At 38.3% G+C, this 14,142-nt stretch overlaps 1 protein-coding gene across 1 annotated transcript in view; it reads left to right on the top strand.

The window, feature by feature from the left end:
• Nucleotides 1-673: 673 nt before the first annotated feature.
• Nucleotides 674-14,142, top strand: part of vwa8 (von Willebrand factor A domain containing 8) — an 83,937-nt gene continuing 70,468 nt past the window's right edge. The window contains exons 1-8 of the mRNA XM_086265810.1: nt 674-929; nt 2,494-2,571; nt 2,662-2,792; nt 3,559-3,669; nt 12,483-12,650; nt 13,334-13,498; nt 13,869-13,918; nt 14,007-14,115. Of these exons, the coding sequence (XP_086121936.1) occupies nt 791-929; nt 2,494-2,571; nt 2,662-2,792; nt 3,559-3,669; nt 12,483-12,650; nt 13,334-13,498; nt 13,869-13,918; nt 14,007-14,115 (951 nt within the window). The 5' untranslated portion in view covers nt 674-790. The remainder of the gene's footprint in view (nt 930-2,493; nt 2,572-2,661; nt 2,793-3,558; nt 3,670-12,482; nt 12,651-13,333; nt 13,499-13,868; nt 13,919-14,006; nt 14,116-14,142) is intronic.

The raw sequence follows: 14,142 nt of genomic DNA, 5'->3' as shown, positions 1-14,142 counted from the left end.
TTTTTTTAATACAATGCATCCACAGTAAAATAAATAAATTTAAAAAAGGACATTTCTGTGAGTTAACAAAAATGGTTGGGGATAATCTCGACAATGAACTTCCAGAACTTTCTATAATTTTTAGCAGCGATTTCTTAAAATTTACGTTTAGAGAATTGGAGGAGTTGCATGGTTAATCATGCAGGATTTACCACTTAACATCACCAATGTTAAATTGGTATTTACCTTGTTAGATGGTTCAGCATGTGTTTATTTGTTATGTCCACTTCTACTTTAAAAACTTGAATCCAAGAATGGATTTTATTTGAAGAGGGGACAGCAGAATCAGCAAATAAATGAATAGATTCAGATTAATAAAGCCACTAAAATTAGAATATATTGTAAAGAGTTATTTGGGCATAACATATTCCAAAAGACAAAAAAATGTTATTTTCAATAAACAATATTTGTAGCCTTCTTTATTAGCCAAAGCCAGTTGAAACAACCAGGTGCAAAATTAATAACCTAAAATATTACTAAACAAAACTATGCTTTTTTTAAACAACATAATCTTAGTAATATTGCAAAAATTATCGGCGCGAACGGAACACTTTTCAATTAAAATGGTATTCCCACGGAAGACTTGTTTGTCGGACCATTTGGTCCTTCTGTTATTTATTTCCGACTCCGAAAAAATGAGCTGACGCTTGTTGTGAAATGGGAATAAGGCCGCGGGTCAGACCGTTTTAAAAGACAGCCTGCTAATTTTTTTCATTGTTAGGTTTTGTATGATAACGTAGACATTTTGAACATGCACTCCCAAATTTTATGTGGCGGCACAGCTGCGGCTGTTGCTGCAAGAAGGGTGCGGTATATTTTGGGTTGTGTCCTGGGAAGAGACGGCTGGATGTTCAGAACTCATGAGGTCAAACTTCTGAACACAGCCTCAGGTAACCGGCCTTTAAGTTGTAATGCCATTTCACTTGTTTCATTTCATTGTTTCATTTAAGTTGTAATGCCACGTATACAGCCAGTGAACAGGTGTTTTCAGTTTGTTTTCAGCTGGAAATAGGAACACATGTGTCTGGTGACAGCTAACTGGCTAAATAAATAGCTGTTGTCTAATGGGGCAGGAATCACACTGCGGTGGCTCCTTGGTAGCAAAAATACTGTTGAATATATAGTTTGTTCCACGTAGAGGAAAACGGTGTAAGCTCAGCATCTGAAGTGAGAAGTGATCTAGTGAGACAGTCGATGCATTTACCTTGCACTAGGTGAAAGGTTGGAACATGGTACTTAGCCACGTATAACACACGTGTTGCTCTTTAAACTGGAGCATGCTGAAATAACCGCAATACTTCTGTCACATTTAGTTCCAAACACCATTTTAAATGTATTGTTTTTTTTCCGGACACCTTTTAAAACCTGATTTACATCAAAATCTTAGTTAACGATGTATGCTAATTAAACCTGAAGCTGAAACTTGCATCTTAATATCAACCTTTTGTAATAGTTAATACAAATAACTCAATTTTATATTTACAGTGCTGTGCAAAAGTCCTGGGCTGCCGCTCATTTCTTTAGAAATTTGATAGGAAAATGGGAAAGGAAATTATACAGACAGTATTTAAGGCAAAACCAAAGTGTGTATGATCACCTTCATTCATTAGCCATAACTCTCTTGGGCAACTTTCATGTAAATTCTTTAAATAGTCTTCAGGAATAGTTCTCCAGGCTTCACGAAGGATACTTGAAAAATATGGCAAAAAAGAGAGAAAAAATAATTATATGCCTAGTTAATTTTCTGCTATTAAAGTTGATATCACTGAAAATAGGATATATGAAAACCAAATAAGATTTTGATTTCTATAATCATGTTTTAATTTATTTATTGATTGATTGACTGGAAGTCCCGACCATTGCTTTATTGATTCTCAGCAGAGCTGAGCAGAAGCAGCTTAATTCCATTCTGGGAGAGTAAATCTTAAGTTTGAGAGCAAACTTCAGGAAAGACAAATAATTATTAGATCATGCAAGAGTGTGAACTGTTGCCTGTCTCTATGTTCACCCTGAGATGCACCACAGATCTGTCCAGGGATTCGCACCAGGTTTTCTGGAACCTTACTACATTATTACCAACATAGGACAGTCTTGCCAGGGGGAGGGGGACAACACAGTGCACAACACTGATTCATACCCCTGAGTCAGCTGCCTTTTATATACTTGAAACTTATGCAAGTCAAAAGTTAAGTAAGTGAACAGTTTCCAAAAAGATTGTGACACTGTAAAATTTGAATAAAAACAGAATGCAGTGATTTGCAAATCTAATAAAACCATATTGTTAAACCGAAACTGTTTGAGAAGTGTTTTTTTTTTATATCTTTATTTTTTATTGTACCTTCATCAAAGACTAACACTAATGTGAATATAAAATCAACTCTACTGTTGTGATTATGACTTGACTTGTCTGTCAAAAACCATCTTGCATGCATTGGTCATCCTGTTCCTTTACAGGTGACACAGTGAAGATTGGTGAGATCACTTACAAACTCAAGCCACCCCAGAATCCAGAGCTTGTTCCTGTGAAACACAGTAGGTAATCTTCTGTGTGTGTATGTCACAACAAAGCCTATAGGTATGTCAGCATAAAACGTTTCCTTTTTGCTTTTTTTTTTTGGCCAGTTTCAGACTCCCTACCTCAGACGGTGGCTCAACACCTCCGATGGATTATGCAGAAAGACCTTTTGGGTCAGGATGTGTTCCTCATTGGCCCCCCAGGACCCCTGAGAAGATCCATAGCTATGCAGTACCTTGTGAGTCCTCCATGTTACACACTGAAACACTCAATATAAAAGAGGAGTATCTTTTTCTTTTTTTTCTTTAAACCACAGTTTTGATCATGTGATTAGGACTGAACCATGAACAAAAATTAAAAACTCCATTATTCTGATGTTTTTCCTGCTCACTTGTTGCTAAACAATCATTAAACATTACCGTGATATGGAAGATGGAACTGCGGTTCAGTATTGTAGATGCCATAGTTTTGGCTTTGGTTGCAAAGCGACTTGCAGATGTGGAGTAACTAAGCACTTGCTGATTTTCAGGGATCGTGGCTGAGCTTGACCGTGTGGCTTGCCTAAAGTAAATTCACTGACCTTTGTGGAAATGTGTACATGGCTCACAGTAACTCCCACACAGGTCTTATTCTAGTGCAGCATCCTTAGAACGATTATTTGTCAAAGTGGCAAAATTCAGAAAGTGCAGAAGTTCATACAGTCAAAAGTAGTGAAATGTAAATGCAGTTTTAAAACATTGCATAGCTTTAATAAGATAAATATAAAGTTGTATCATTCTAATAGTGCGATGGAAACTTTTATACAAATTCGGCACCAAAGTAAAGAGTAAATTGTGCTCTACCAGGTTTGTTCTAATAAACGATGGACTAGGAGTGTCTTTGCAGGATACGCATAGTAATTTGATTTATTTTTACAATTCTATCATATTATTTGGCATCAGATAAGCCAGAGAATATGCTTTTAACTTTTAACAAGCCAAACTTGTTCTCTTGCTCTTGACTAGGAGTTGACTAAACGGGAAGTGGAGTATGTCGCTTTGTCCAGGGACACCACAGAGACCGACCTCAAACAGAGGAGAGAGATTCGATCGGGGACGGCCTTCTACATAGACCAGGTAAGCTTATTTAATGGATTGTACACAGTCTAATATGCAGGCTTCGACATAAATCCACTTTACATCGACATTTGAATTATTTTTGATGAAAGCTGTAAAGTATAATATTGTGTTTTCTGAAATATTGTTTTATTTTAGTTGTGCATTATGCATCACAAAGCCAAATCAATTGCCACAACAGCTGGATGTATGCAGGGCCGTGCAGAGAGGTTTAAAGGGGCGGGTGCTCAAAGTTAAAAAGGGGCACATTGAACCAGGCTGAATAACAACAACACACATTCATCAAGAATCTAATATGGGCAACAAGGCAAAGCAAACGTAGCCGATGTTTTACCTGATGGGTACAATGTTGCTGTTGAGGGGTTGCTGCTGATAGTGCTGGAGGGCAGGGCTGTGTTGATCTGAGACTGTAGACAGTAAAAAGTCCATAGGAGAGATGGTAGCTGATTAAACAAGTGTCATGAAATAATAACAAAATGCAAAGATTGGTGACAGCACTTGGAACCATAAGGCAACAAAAAACTGTGAGAAATAAACTAGACTGTGAATCACTCTTTGCTTCTCTTCTTCCTTCCATCCCATCATTTCATATATCATTCTCCACTTGCTGTCTATCTGAGAACAAGGCACAACTTGCTATTGCAATAAACTATAATCTAATTATCCACACCTAACAACTCTTGCACTTAATCTATAATAAAGTGATGACAGAAAAATGTTATAGCACTGCCTTTAGTAGCCTCACACAGCTCCTACTGTTTCCTCCTCATGTCCTTACCAGGCATGTCTGGACAATATTATATCATGAGTAATATTTTTTTTTAAAAATCCATCTAAATAAAACACACACATGCACGCACACACAGTGACATTTTAGACCTTCTTCAGAATACTGTATATACTGTGGGCATCTTGGTGCTGATCCAGAATCCTTACATTATTATTTATTACTAGAGCTATAATAATAAAGCAATGAGGGGGAAGTAATAAATATGAAATAATGTCATTATGATGATTCCATTTGTTTCACTATCCACTCTGTGCAGGGAGAAAGCTTATTACATTTTTAAACTGTAGAGATACAATAATCTTACTGCTGTAAAATCCAAATTTTGTCTTATTTAAAATATAAATCTAATATAATCTGCTTCTTAATGTATGTTCTTTAAAATACAGCGTGTGTTTTTAATATATTATAATTATAATAATGCATAATTATGTGGACATGCATATTAGATCGTTTTTTAGTGAAATATAATCCCTCCAGAAAGGCAGGAAAAGCCCGGAAACTTGCTTTAAAACTAAATATGTTTCTAAATACTTTAAAACTAAATATGTTCCCTAAAACGGTGACAGAGCTACAGACCCATGACAGCCTTACACAGGTAGCCAGCAGCTATGACCAGCACTACTTGTGCAGTTAATAAAAGGACAGGTAATGTTTGTCGCGCTGTTGCACACACAGCACACTCGTTTGTTTCAGTTCGTCAGTTGCAACAAGACAGCTTACCAACATGTACGTAATAAGCTAATACTCCTGGGTGCTATACACTACAGTGTACGCTGTACACCTACTTACTGGTTTTGTCGCATCAGTCTGTGTCTCTGAGTTAACTTGTGTTTCTCCTACAGCTCCGGACCGCAAAAAATGCGCGTGCTCTTTGTGAGCTCGTTCCCGGCTCGTAACCAGCGCGTTCTGCCGTCAAGGGCGATCATTGGTTAAATGTGATCATGTGACTGATGCAAGCCAGATCCTTTTATTTAGCAAAACTGTGATTAATAGTTAAATATTATTGTTGAGGGGCACAGACAGGACTCCGCACGCACACACACTAAATTTTTTTTTAAATAATTTAAAAAAAAAAGTTGCCTCAACAAAAGGGCACTTTGGGCATCCATCAGGAAAGGGGCGGGTGCTCAAGCCCCTCTAGCCCCCCCCTCTGCACGTGCCTGGATGTATGCTAGGTGCATGGCCTGTGTGCTAAATACAACTGAAAGATTTGGGATTGCTTTTTCTGCATTAATTACAATAATAAAAATGTACAGTCATGAGTTTCTGGCTATGTGTTTGTGTAATACGACAGAACCATTAAAACCACAGTTGAAGGCAAACACAGCTTGGAGTGTGAGTAGAACATTAACTGAGTGCGCCTTGTCCTCGCATGAAACATAGTAACACAAAATGTTGCTTCACCACAGTTTTGCACTCTTCCAAATTTCATTCTCTTGCTTTCCATGCTCCTTTTTGATCGATCGAGGCTTTCGGCAAACATATGCCTCCATTCTGTGTGGACTCTGTAAGTTGAGTAACCATAGAAACCAGCAGTTCCTCATTATCCAGGCCAGTTTCTCTAAGGAGAACTTTGTGTTTTCCATCCATCTCCATTTATTGTCTCACAGCTACAGAAAAACGAATTATGAAATGGGAAGAAAAGCTAAGTCCAGTGTAAGGAAGAGGACTCCCTTACTGCATTTATTTATATTATATTATCTGTATAGCACTTTAGAGCACACCTTTCACTTTATTAAAAGCACCTTATCAAGCACTTTATTTAGCATTGCACTTTAAGCATGGATTTGCACACAAGAAGTTTAAATATTTATTGACTATTTATTGGGAATTCTAAAATCAGTTGGTAGCCTTATTTCAGATCCGGCACAGCTGCTCCTCATCAAGGAATGTGGTGGTTGTCTGTCAGGAGAGAAGAATGGTGATTGTGATCAAGGTTTACCAGTAAGGAAAACTAATGCAAGTGTGTGTGTGAAATCTAGGGATAAAAGTGGGGCAAATAGGTGTTTGTAAGATAATGATTACTCACCTTTCTTGCCTGTGTCCTCTTTAAGGTGTTTGGGCAAATGTTTCCCCGGGGGTCCAGACACCATTTAAAGGTTCCGGGAGAGACCATTGGTAAAGAGAGTGTGGTGAATCTTTTTGTGCTTGGGTTTCTGGGTTTTTATAATATTGGGTTTGGTGTAACATTAAAGTGTGAAATATTTATTAATATGTAAATGTGAAAATGTATTTATTTATTCTTATTGATATATTGTATACTGTGGTGGAAGGTTGGGATTTAAGAATTTACCTGAGAGTGGAATAATGGTTAAGTCTGTGACAGCTGAACATATTTAAGGCTGCCAGTCCTCATTAGAGGATGGATTTTTGTGCTGTGAAGAAGCTCGACAAGTTAATTGTTGTAAGGAGAGCTGTATAGCAAATAAATACTTTGTTCCACTACACTTGCCTTGGTCCATCTCACTGTGTTTCCAGCCGCTAAGGGCCGCACTGTTACATCCAGATTAGGCTGATCATTAAACTGTGGCATTGGGCTTCAAAGAGTCACAACTGATAATAAGCTGTGATTAATTAACATTTAGTCAGTCATGTCATTATCCACGACTAATTAGCACATGGCTTCATCTGCGTAAAAAATAAATCAGTTGTGTAACAGTTCAGACATCAGCTCCATGGAAACGGGGAAGTTTTTCACGTTTTATTTTCAGCACATTTATTCCTTAAACTTTACTCAGAAAGCTGCTCTCCTGGAACAGACTTGCAGCTTATTAGGCTTTCTTATAATTAGACTGCAGCTGGAAGGGAGTCCACTTACTGTAGTGCTACTCCACTGTCTTCACTGCTCTTAGTGCTCTGAGAAAGTGGTTTTATGAATATGTATATGCATTGAGTTCCTTGTTAATGCATCAGGAGTAAACACATCAAAGAAGCAGCATTTCCTACACATGAGCAGTGTACTGAGCAGTTTTATGGTTTGATAAAGCGAGGCAGCTTGTTTGTGTTCCAGCACAAATCAGCCATTAGTGCCTTCACACTGCTGACGTGGTAGTTTTGTTCACCTCCAGCAGATTTTGTTAAGTTTATCATTTTGATGCTTGTGACTCCTTTTACTAAATTGAATGGCAGGGTTCCATCTATGTGACACAATGCAATTTCATTATAAAATGTTTGCCTGTGGCTCTTCCAGACCACTCCACTCATAGAGGGAAAATGTTTTAAGACATTTGATCAACTTACAAGAAAAAAATAATTAGAGAATGGGGCATCCAGTTAAGGGATACTTACAGAGCAGAAATTTAAAAAGATATTTTACCAGAAGGTCTCAATGTGAATGAAGTATAAACAGCTCTGTACACTCTAGTGATTTATGACCTCGGCTCTGTGAACTACCTGTGGAAAAAAATATCAAAATTATATAGGATTACAACAATTGTTATATGTGTGTGTATATATATCCCTGGACCATGGTTTAGACAATGAAAGTCATATTATAATCAGTGACTTGAAACTGGTGACAGAGACCAAACTTATCAGTAAAGGATTTACTCAGGGTGTAGACCGTGGGGAAAAAAGAGCTCTTATCCCATAACGTGACTTCTATAAAACCAGACTTGTTTTTTATTTTTCATAACCAAAGCAATCCAACATTCATGCGTACAATGTAGTCCAGATAAGAGGAATAGACTATTTTTAGATGTCACACACAACTGTAAGCAAATTTAAGAGGGAAAAGGTGCTTTGGTGTGCCACACTAAACAAACACTAGAAGCAATATTGACTGTTATCAGTAGCGTCTTCTGCATGAACTAAGCTTTTATTTGAGTCTGTCAGTAGAGAGATGACAGGAAATTAAGAGATTAAAACAGGTGTGACCTACAATAAAGATGTTTGGCTGGCCTCGACACCGGGCCGTTGTGGGCACCTTAATGTAGAAGGTACCAGGTTGACTATGTTATTATTAGCATGACCTCAGGCTAATACAGCTTAACTGTTTATTGGGCAGTTATAGAAATAGCATGCATCAGTGCACTCCTCCATATTTTACCAGTGCAGCTATGATTCCCCTTCCCCAAGCTTTAGCATTAATAGAATCAAGACGCCTTTGAAAAATAACTCATGAATTCGGAGCTTTGTACTCTCTGATGAGAGTAGAATCAGTTTCAACAGCCGTTGTAAATCTTACAACCTGGGTTTGTTTACCATGACAAAATGCCTAAATTACATATAACAACTGGGGCAAATGATTGGATTTGAGATACTAGGTACTTTATTAATATGTTCAATTTAAGTTTATTTTTCACATTTTATAATTGTCAACACAATGTACTGAAATAGGAAGTAGTCCCAACACACACTCTTCATTAGTTGAAATTAACAGCATTTAGTCATGTTGAGGGAATTTTCTTCCAGCATTGGTCCTTTTATATGACTGGATATGGAAGGGATGCTGAAGTCATGCTGAAATTTTTAACTGTTATCCATATGTCTATCCACCTATTTTCCTAGGTTTGCTATGAAGTAACTAGTACTCATAGCAAGAGGTTTCCTGGTTCAAACCCAGCGGCTGGCTGAGCTTTTCTGTGTGGAGTTTGCACGTTCTCCTTGTGCCTACTTGGGTTTCCTCTGGGTGCTCTAGCGCTCTCCCACAGTCCAAAGACATGAATGATAGGTTAACTGGTGATTCTGAATCATAGATGTGCATGTAATGTAGATAAATGGTCAAGTTCATAAAGGAAACTGCTATATTTTAGTGGCTACCAATCCGTAGCACAAAAGGCTGTTGGACAGGTCGCCAGTCCATCAAAGCTCCAACAGAGTTGTTGAAAATGCTGTAACTGTTTTATGAATATCTGCATATTCACTTGTATCACTGGTTCAGTGATAAACCAAACATGGACTCAAACCCTGGATTAGGGCTGCAACACTTCCCCGTAACTTAAGTAAGGTAGCATTGTATAGTCGGATCATCTGCTCTGTTAGAACATTAGAAAATCAGTTTTGAGAGTTTTCATGGAAAATCATTTAACCATAGACACAAACTGAAACTGGGAATAACCATTTGTGAAAAATATGCATGATCAAGTTGTTTGATTAAACAGTCTTCATCCCTTAATGACTTTAATAGTTTTGTTTCTATCAGTGCACATCTTTCCCTGGAACAAGAAAAGCTAGCCAACTCATCCAACTTCCTCTGCCTGAGGCTCATCTTCCTCCCACCTCTTTATCTAAATCAAAACATTGTCCATTGTTTCCATAGAAACAGCATTATTGATGTTAATAAATGGGGTGAAAGATTGCTTATTTGTGGGCTTTCCTACATTCAAACGTCCAGTGGAAAGGTTTTATGTTGTTGGGATGTTGTGGATTATGAGTCCTGTGCCATGTGTCTGGTGCAATAACACTGTGTACATATTATATTTTCCAACATTTGTTTTATGGACTGGAGATGTGTGGGTGCAAATTAGAGAGCTTTTCTCTTTGAGAATAGTTTTGTAGGAGGTGTGCGTTTGTGTGTTAACTAGAACATCCAAGTATTCCTCAGGGGTCTGTGCTGATTTGGAGCCCTATATTCAGGCTTAACGTGTCAGTCCCTGAGCTTAAGCTGTCCCTCCCCTCCCATCCTTCCACTTCATTTTCTATCTCTGGTTCTTGGTCTTTTTTCTTTTTTTTTCTTTTTTTCACCCTTCCTCCTTCATTCCAAGCATCACCCTACCCTCAAAGTATGCATGAAGGAGTCACATGGATGTAATCGCATGCTTGTTATATTTTTGACATTTCCCAGTCACCCTTCTTCATTTAGCTGGCTCTTATGTAAGGCAGCTTACCTCAAACCCAGTCTACAAATAAGTCTCTATTACAGTAATAAAAAGCCTTCCACCTCCACTGGAGCTGAATCTGAACCCAAACGTACAGCTGTGCTGAAATCATTTGACAGGATGCACTTTCTACACTTTCTAGGCAGAGTTACATGTTGGAAAAGTCTTTTTAAAGTACAAAATTTTTTCCAACACAAAAAATTAAACAAAAACAAAAAAACTTGCAATTAAATATCACATGTAGTTATAATTAAATATAAAAATAATTCAAAGGTATCCACAAGAAAACTGGATTCTCTTATTTCCACTAGTTAAAGTTAAAGGGCTGGCCCCATGGGGGAAACAAAACTCACTGCTGTGGCTGAATTACCACAGAATAAATAGAGGTTTGTTGTCAAATTAGAAGCCAAAAATCCGGAAATAATGGAAAACCTTTTTGTTCAGGACTCAAGCAGTCTAATTGATTTAATTTGAAAGGTTCTGGAACAAGAGCAGAGCCTGAAGACATCAGACTCTAAAAATCTGGTTTGTGGGACATTTAAAATTATTTTATTGGATATTATGTGACATTAAAAATATTATCTAGGGTTGATTTTTTAAAACTTTTTTTATATCATGCTAGGCCATTTATTAAAAAAATCATTCAAATTTATTTTCAGCTTGAGTTGTGTTAAATTTGTTCTTTTTTAGGTTCTCAACCTACCATTAAAGCTTAAAATGGTTTTGGACCCTTGTTAACTGGAGTCTTGACCCATTTTGGTTTGTGGACTCTTGTTTTGAAAGTCTCAACTTAAGAGTTTGTGTTTGCCATCGCCATTCTGGTTTGTTTTATTGTTTTTTAAACTGATGTGACATGATGGGCATAGGTAGACCTGTCTGAGAAAATGAGCAGACTGCACACTTGTGTAGTAGCGACTTTTCAGTCACAAGCTCTGAAGGATTCCCTTCTTTGTAGTCTTTTCTTATTCAAAATACAGCGTACTATGAACATCATATTGCATTCATTAAGACTGGAAACTACTGACAATAAATCTATTAGGAAAATACTTACTGAGGTCATAAATCACTAGAGAAATTGCCACTAGGTAGTTGCCCTTTACTGGTCATTTCAAAGAATGCAGGTTTAATGAACTTGGACGTACCTGATGCTGCATCTAGCGTTTGTATACAGTCTATGTTGTGACCTGCAAACACATTGGGGAAAACATGCTTCTGTATGTGCATGAAGTAGGTAAATTAGGAACAGAAGCTTTTTGATTCATACACATAGCATTATGAAAAAAAATGAAACATCACATATAACACAAAGAGATGTTATAGGAAGTGATGTCTCTGTAGACTTTTAACTCTTTTTTTTCTTTTTTTTTAATAGTTCTAGCTACATTAATATTACACATTCACTGTTCTGTGACATTTCTAACATTTCTAAGTGGCTAAAAGCATTTGGTGGGATGTTTTCTTTTTTTCCGCATGGCTGGTGTCAGACATATAGCACAAGGCCCCTCTGTGCTTCCCTGCCTCTCTCTTTCTCTCTCTCCTACTCTACATCCTGCGTCATTTACATTTCTAACAATTATCTGATTACAGCGTTGGTGCCGAAAATGGATCAAGAGTTAAATATAGAGCATCTGGTCCTCACTATAGTTTTATGGCTCTGCTTCCCACACAACCTGCCACGCATTTACATGTTAACCTAATTACATAGCCGCTCGCTCTGCGGTCCACCCAGACAGCTAAAGTTTCCTGCCTCTTGACGTCAGACGTGCTTTTTGATTTCTGCAGAAATGTGCGCAGACACATGCATTTGCACACACACTGTATAAACTTGAGATGTTTTATCCCACATTTGGTGGGAGAAAATAGAGGTTCTTAAAACAGCAGAGACTGGTTTGAAAGTTTCTGAGTAGCTTGGAGGACAAACACAGATGAGGACAACCTCAGGAAAAGCTTTATCGGAAGCTTATACTGTCTTATATAGAGTATGCACAATGAGGACTGGTGGAAGGTCAGATTCCCTGTCTGTACAAAAGCTTTTAGCCCAGAGATCAGAGGTCATCCTGTACAGTGGAGCGACAGATTTGACCTGAGGCAAAACTCATCATGTGTTGGAAGAGTTTACAACATCCTTCCCCTTCCTCTCCTATTATTTCTGAAGTATTGATTGACTTCATCGCTTTGTCTTGACTTTTAATGCTTTTTCCTAGTGTGCTGTAAGGGCCGCAATAAGAGGCCGAGTCCTGGTCCTGGAGGGGCTGGAGAAAGCTGAGAGGAACGTCCTGCCTGTTCTTAACAACCTGCTGGAGAATCGAGAGATGCAGCTGGAGGATGGCCGCTTCCTCATGTCAGCGGAGCGTTATGACAAGCTGCTGCAGGTCAGAGCAGCACACTCGCCTGCACAAGTCAAACACTTCCCACGGCTAATTTCTAAACTAGAACTTACACATGGGACTAATCTTTTTAGGTAACAACAGCTGAGGCATTAACTTTTTTTAACCCCTCAGCTGTAAAAGTTTGATGGGCTATTGTTGCCACGCTGGACGAATCCCTGGGCAGTGTGGGCACCCAAGTTTGTGAACATGATAATTCAAGATCAAGGCGACATACGATTTTCAAATTGACACTTAGGTGCATTCACTAAAAATGTCAGACACGTTCAAATATTGGTCATCTTAACTTCCAGGTCAAGGTGAAAATGCGATAACTCAAGAAGGATATTACCTCGGATTTTCACATTTCTAGCACAGGTTCATCTACTGGGAGCCTCAGGGGGCGCTGTTATTATTTTTTATAATGCTGGCTGTTGTTTATGGAGTCATGTCTATATGTAAATTCCCACTTAAGCAGTGAATTTCCACACTACTCCTACAGTGCTCTTGTTGTGTTTTGAGGGAAAAAAATGCTGTTGCTATAAATCCTGCTGCTGTGCGACATTCAGAGTCTGTACTTGTCACATGGAGCTTTGGAGCTGCAGCCTTTTGGATAAAAATAGCATTTAATATCAAATGTGTGAGATGAAAGAAAGTTATAGGCCATTTCTTACCTTGATGCATTTCAGGAGCACACCAAAGAAGAGCTGGACAGCTGGAAGATTGTCCGCGTAAGCGAGGACTTTCGGGTCATCGCGCTTGGTCTTCCTGTACCCAAGTACAAAGGCAATCCGCTGGATCCTCCTCTCCGCTCTCGCTTCCAGGCTAGAGACGTCTATTACCTACCATTCAAGGTCAATCCAGGAATTTATGGATTACTTAAAAGAAAGTAATCTGCAAGCTGAAAGCTTCAATAAGATCTGAAAGCTTCAATAAGATAAGAAAGGTGTGGCTGTGGGGGAGAAAGAGACGAACCGATACAAATTTTCCTTTTATGCACTCTGATAATAAACATAACACACTTTGTACAACATACTGAAATGTTATTATACTGAAGAAAATTAGCGATAATACTAGAGGATATATTAGTTTTGGATTTGTTCTGGAATTTAAGTATTGAGCTTTTGTTTTCTTTCTCTCTGGCCTCTCAGCCAACAGTGTTCTGCGGTAAATTTGTGAGACTTTGAGGATATTTAAGTCTTGTTTTCTTCTGTATATTTTCAGGACCAGTTGGAGTTGCTGTACTCAGCAGGACCAAATGTCGCTGCAGAAAGGTACATTTAGGTAGATGCATACTGAAGTGCGAGTATTCTTTGATGGTCTGTGTCTTCATGCAGTATTGTGTTGTTTCCTGTGTGTCAGAGTTTCCCAGCTGCTCTCACTAGCTACTACGCTATGCTCCCAGGAATCATCCAGCCTAGGCCTTCCTGACTTTCCTGTGGACAACCTGCTTCCTGTCCTTCATGTCCTGGTGAGACAGGAGCGAGATAGAAAAATG

Source organism: Aulonocara sp. 'chitande type north' Nkhata Bay, linkage group LG16, assembly GCF_057382095.1.
Source record: "Aulonocara sp. 'chitande type north' Nkhata Bay isolate Kocher_YH1m ecotype deep benthic linkage group LG16, A_spYH_male_GT1.1, whole genome shotgun sequence".
NCBI classification, from domain to species: domain Eukaryota; kingdom Metazoa; phylum Chordata; class Actinopteri; order Cichliformes; family Cichlidae; genus Aulonocara; species Aulonocara sp. 'chitande type north' Nkhata Bay.
Note: the sequence above shows the minus strand (reverse complement) of the source record. Positions and strands in the feature narration are given on the sequence as shown.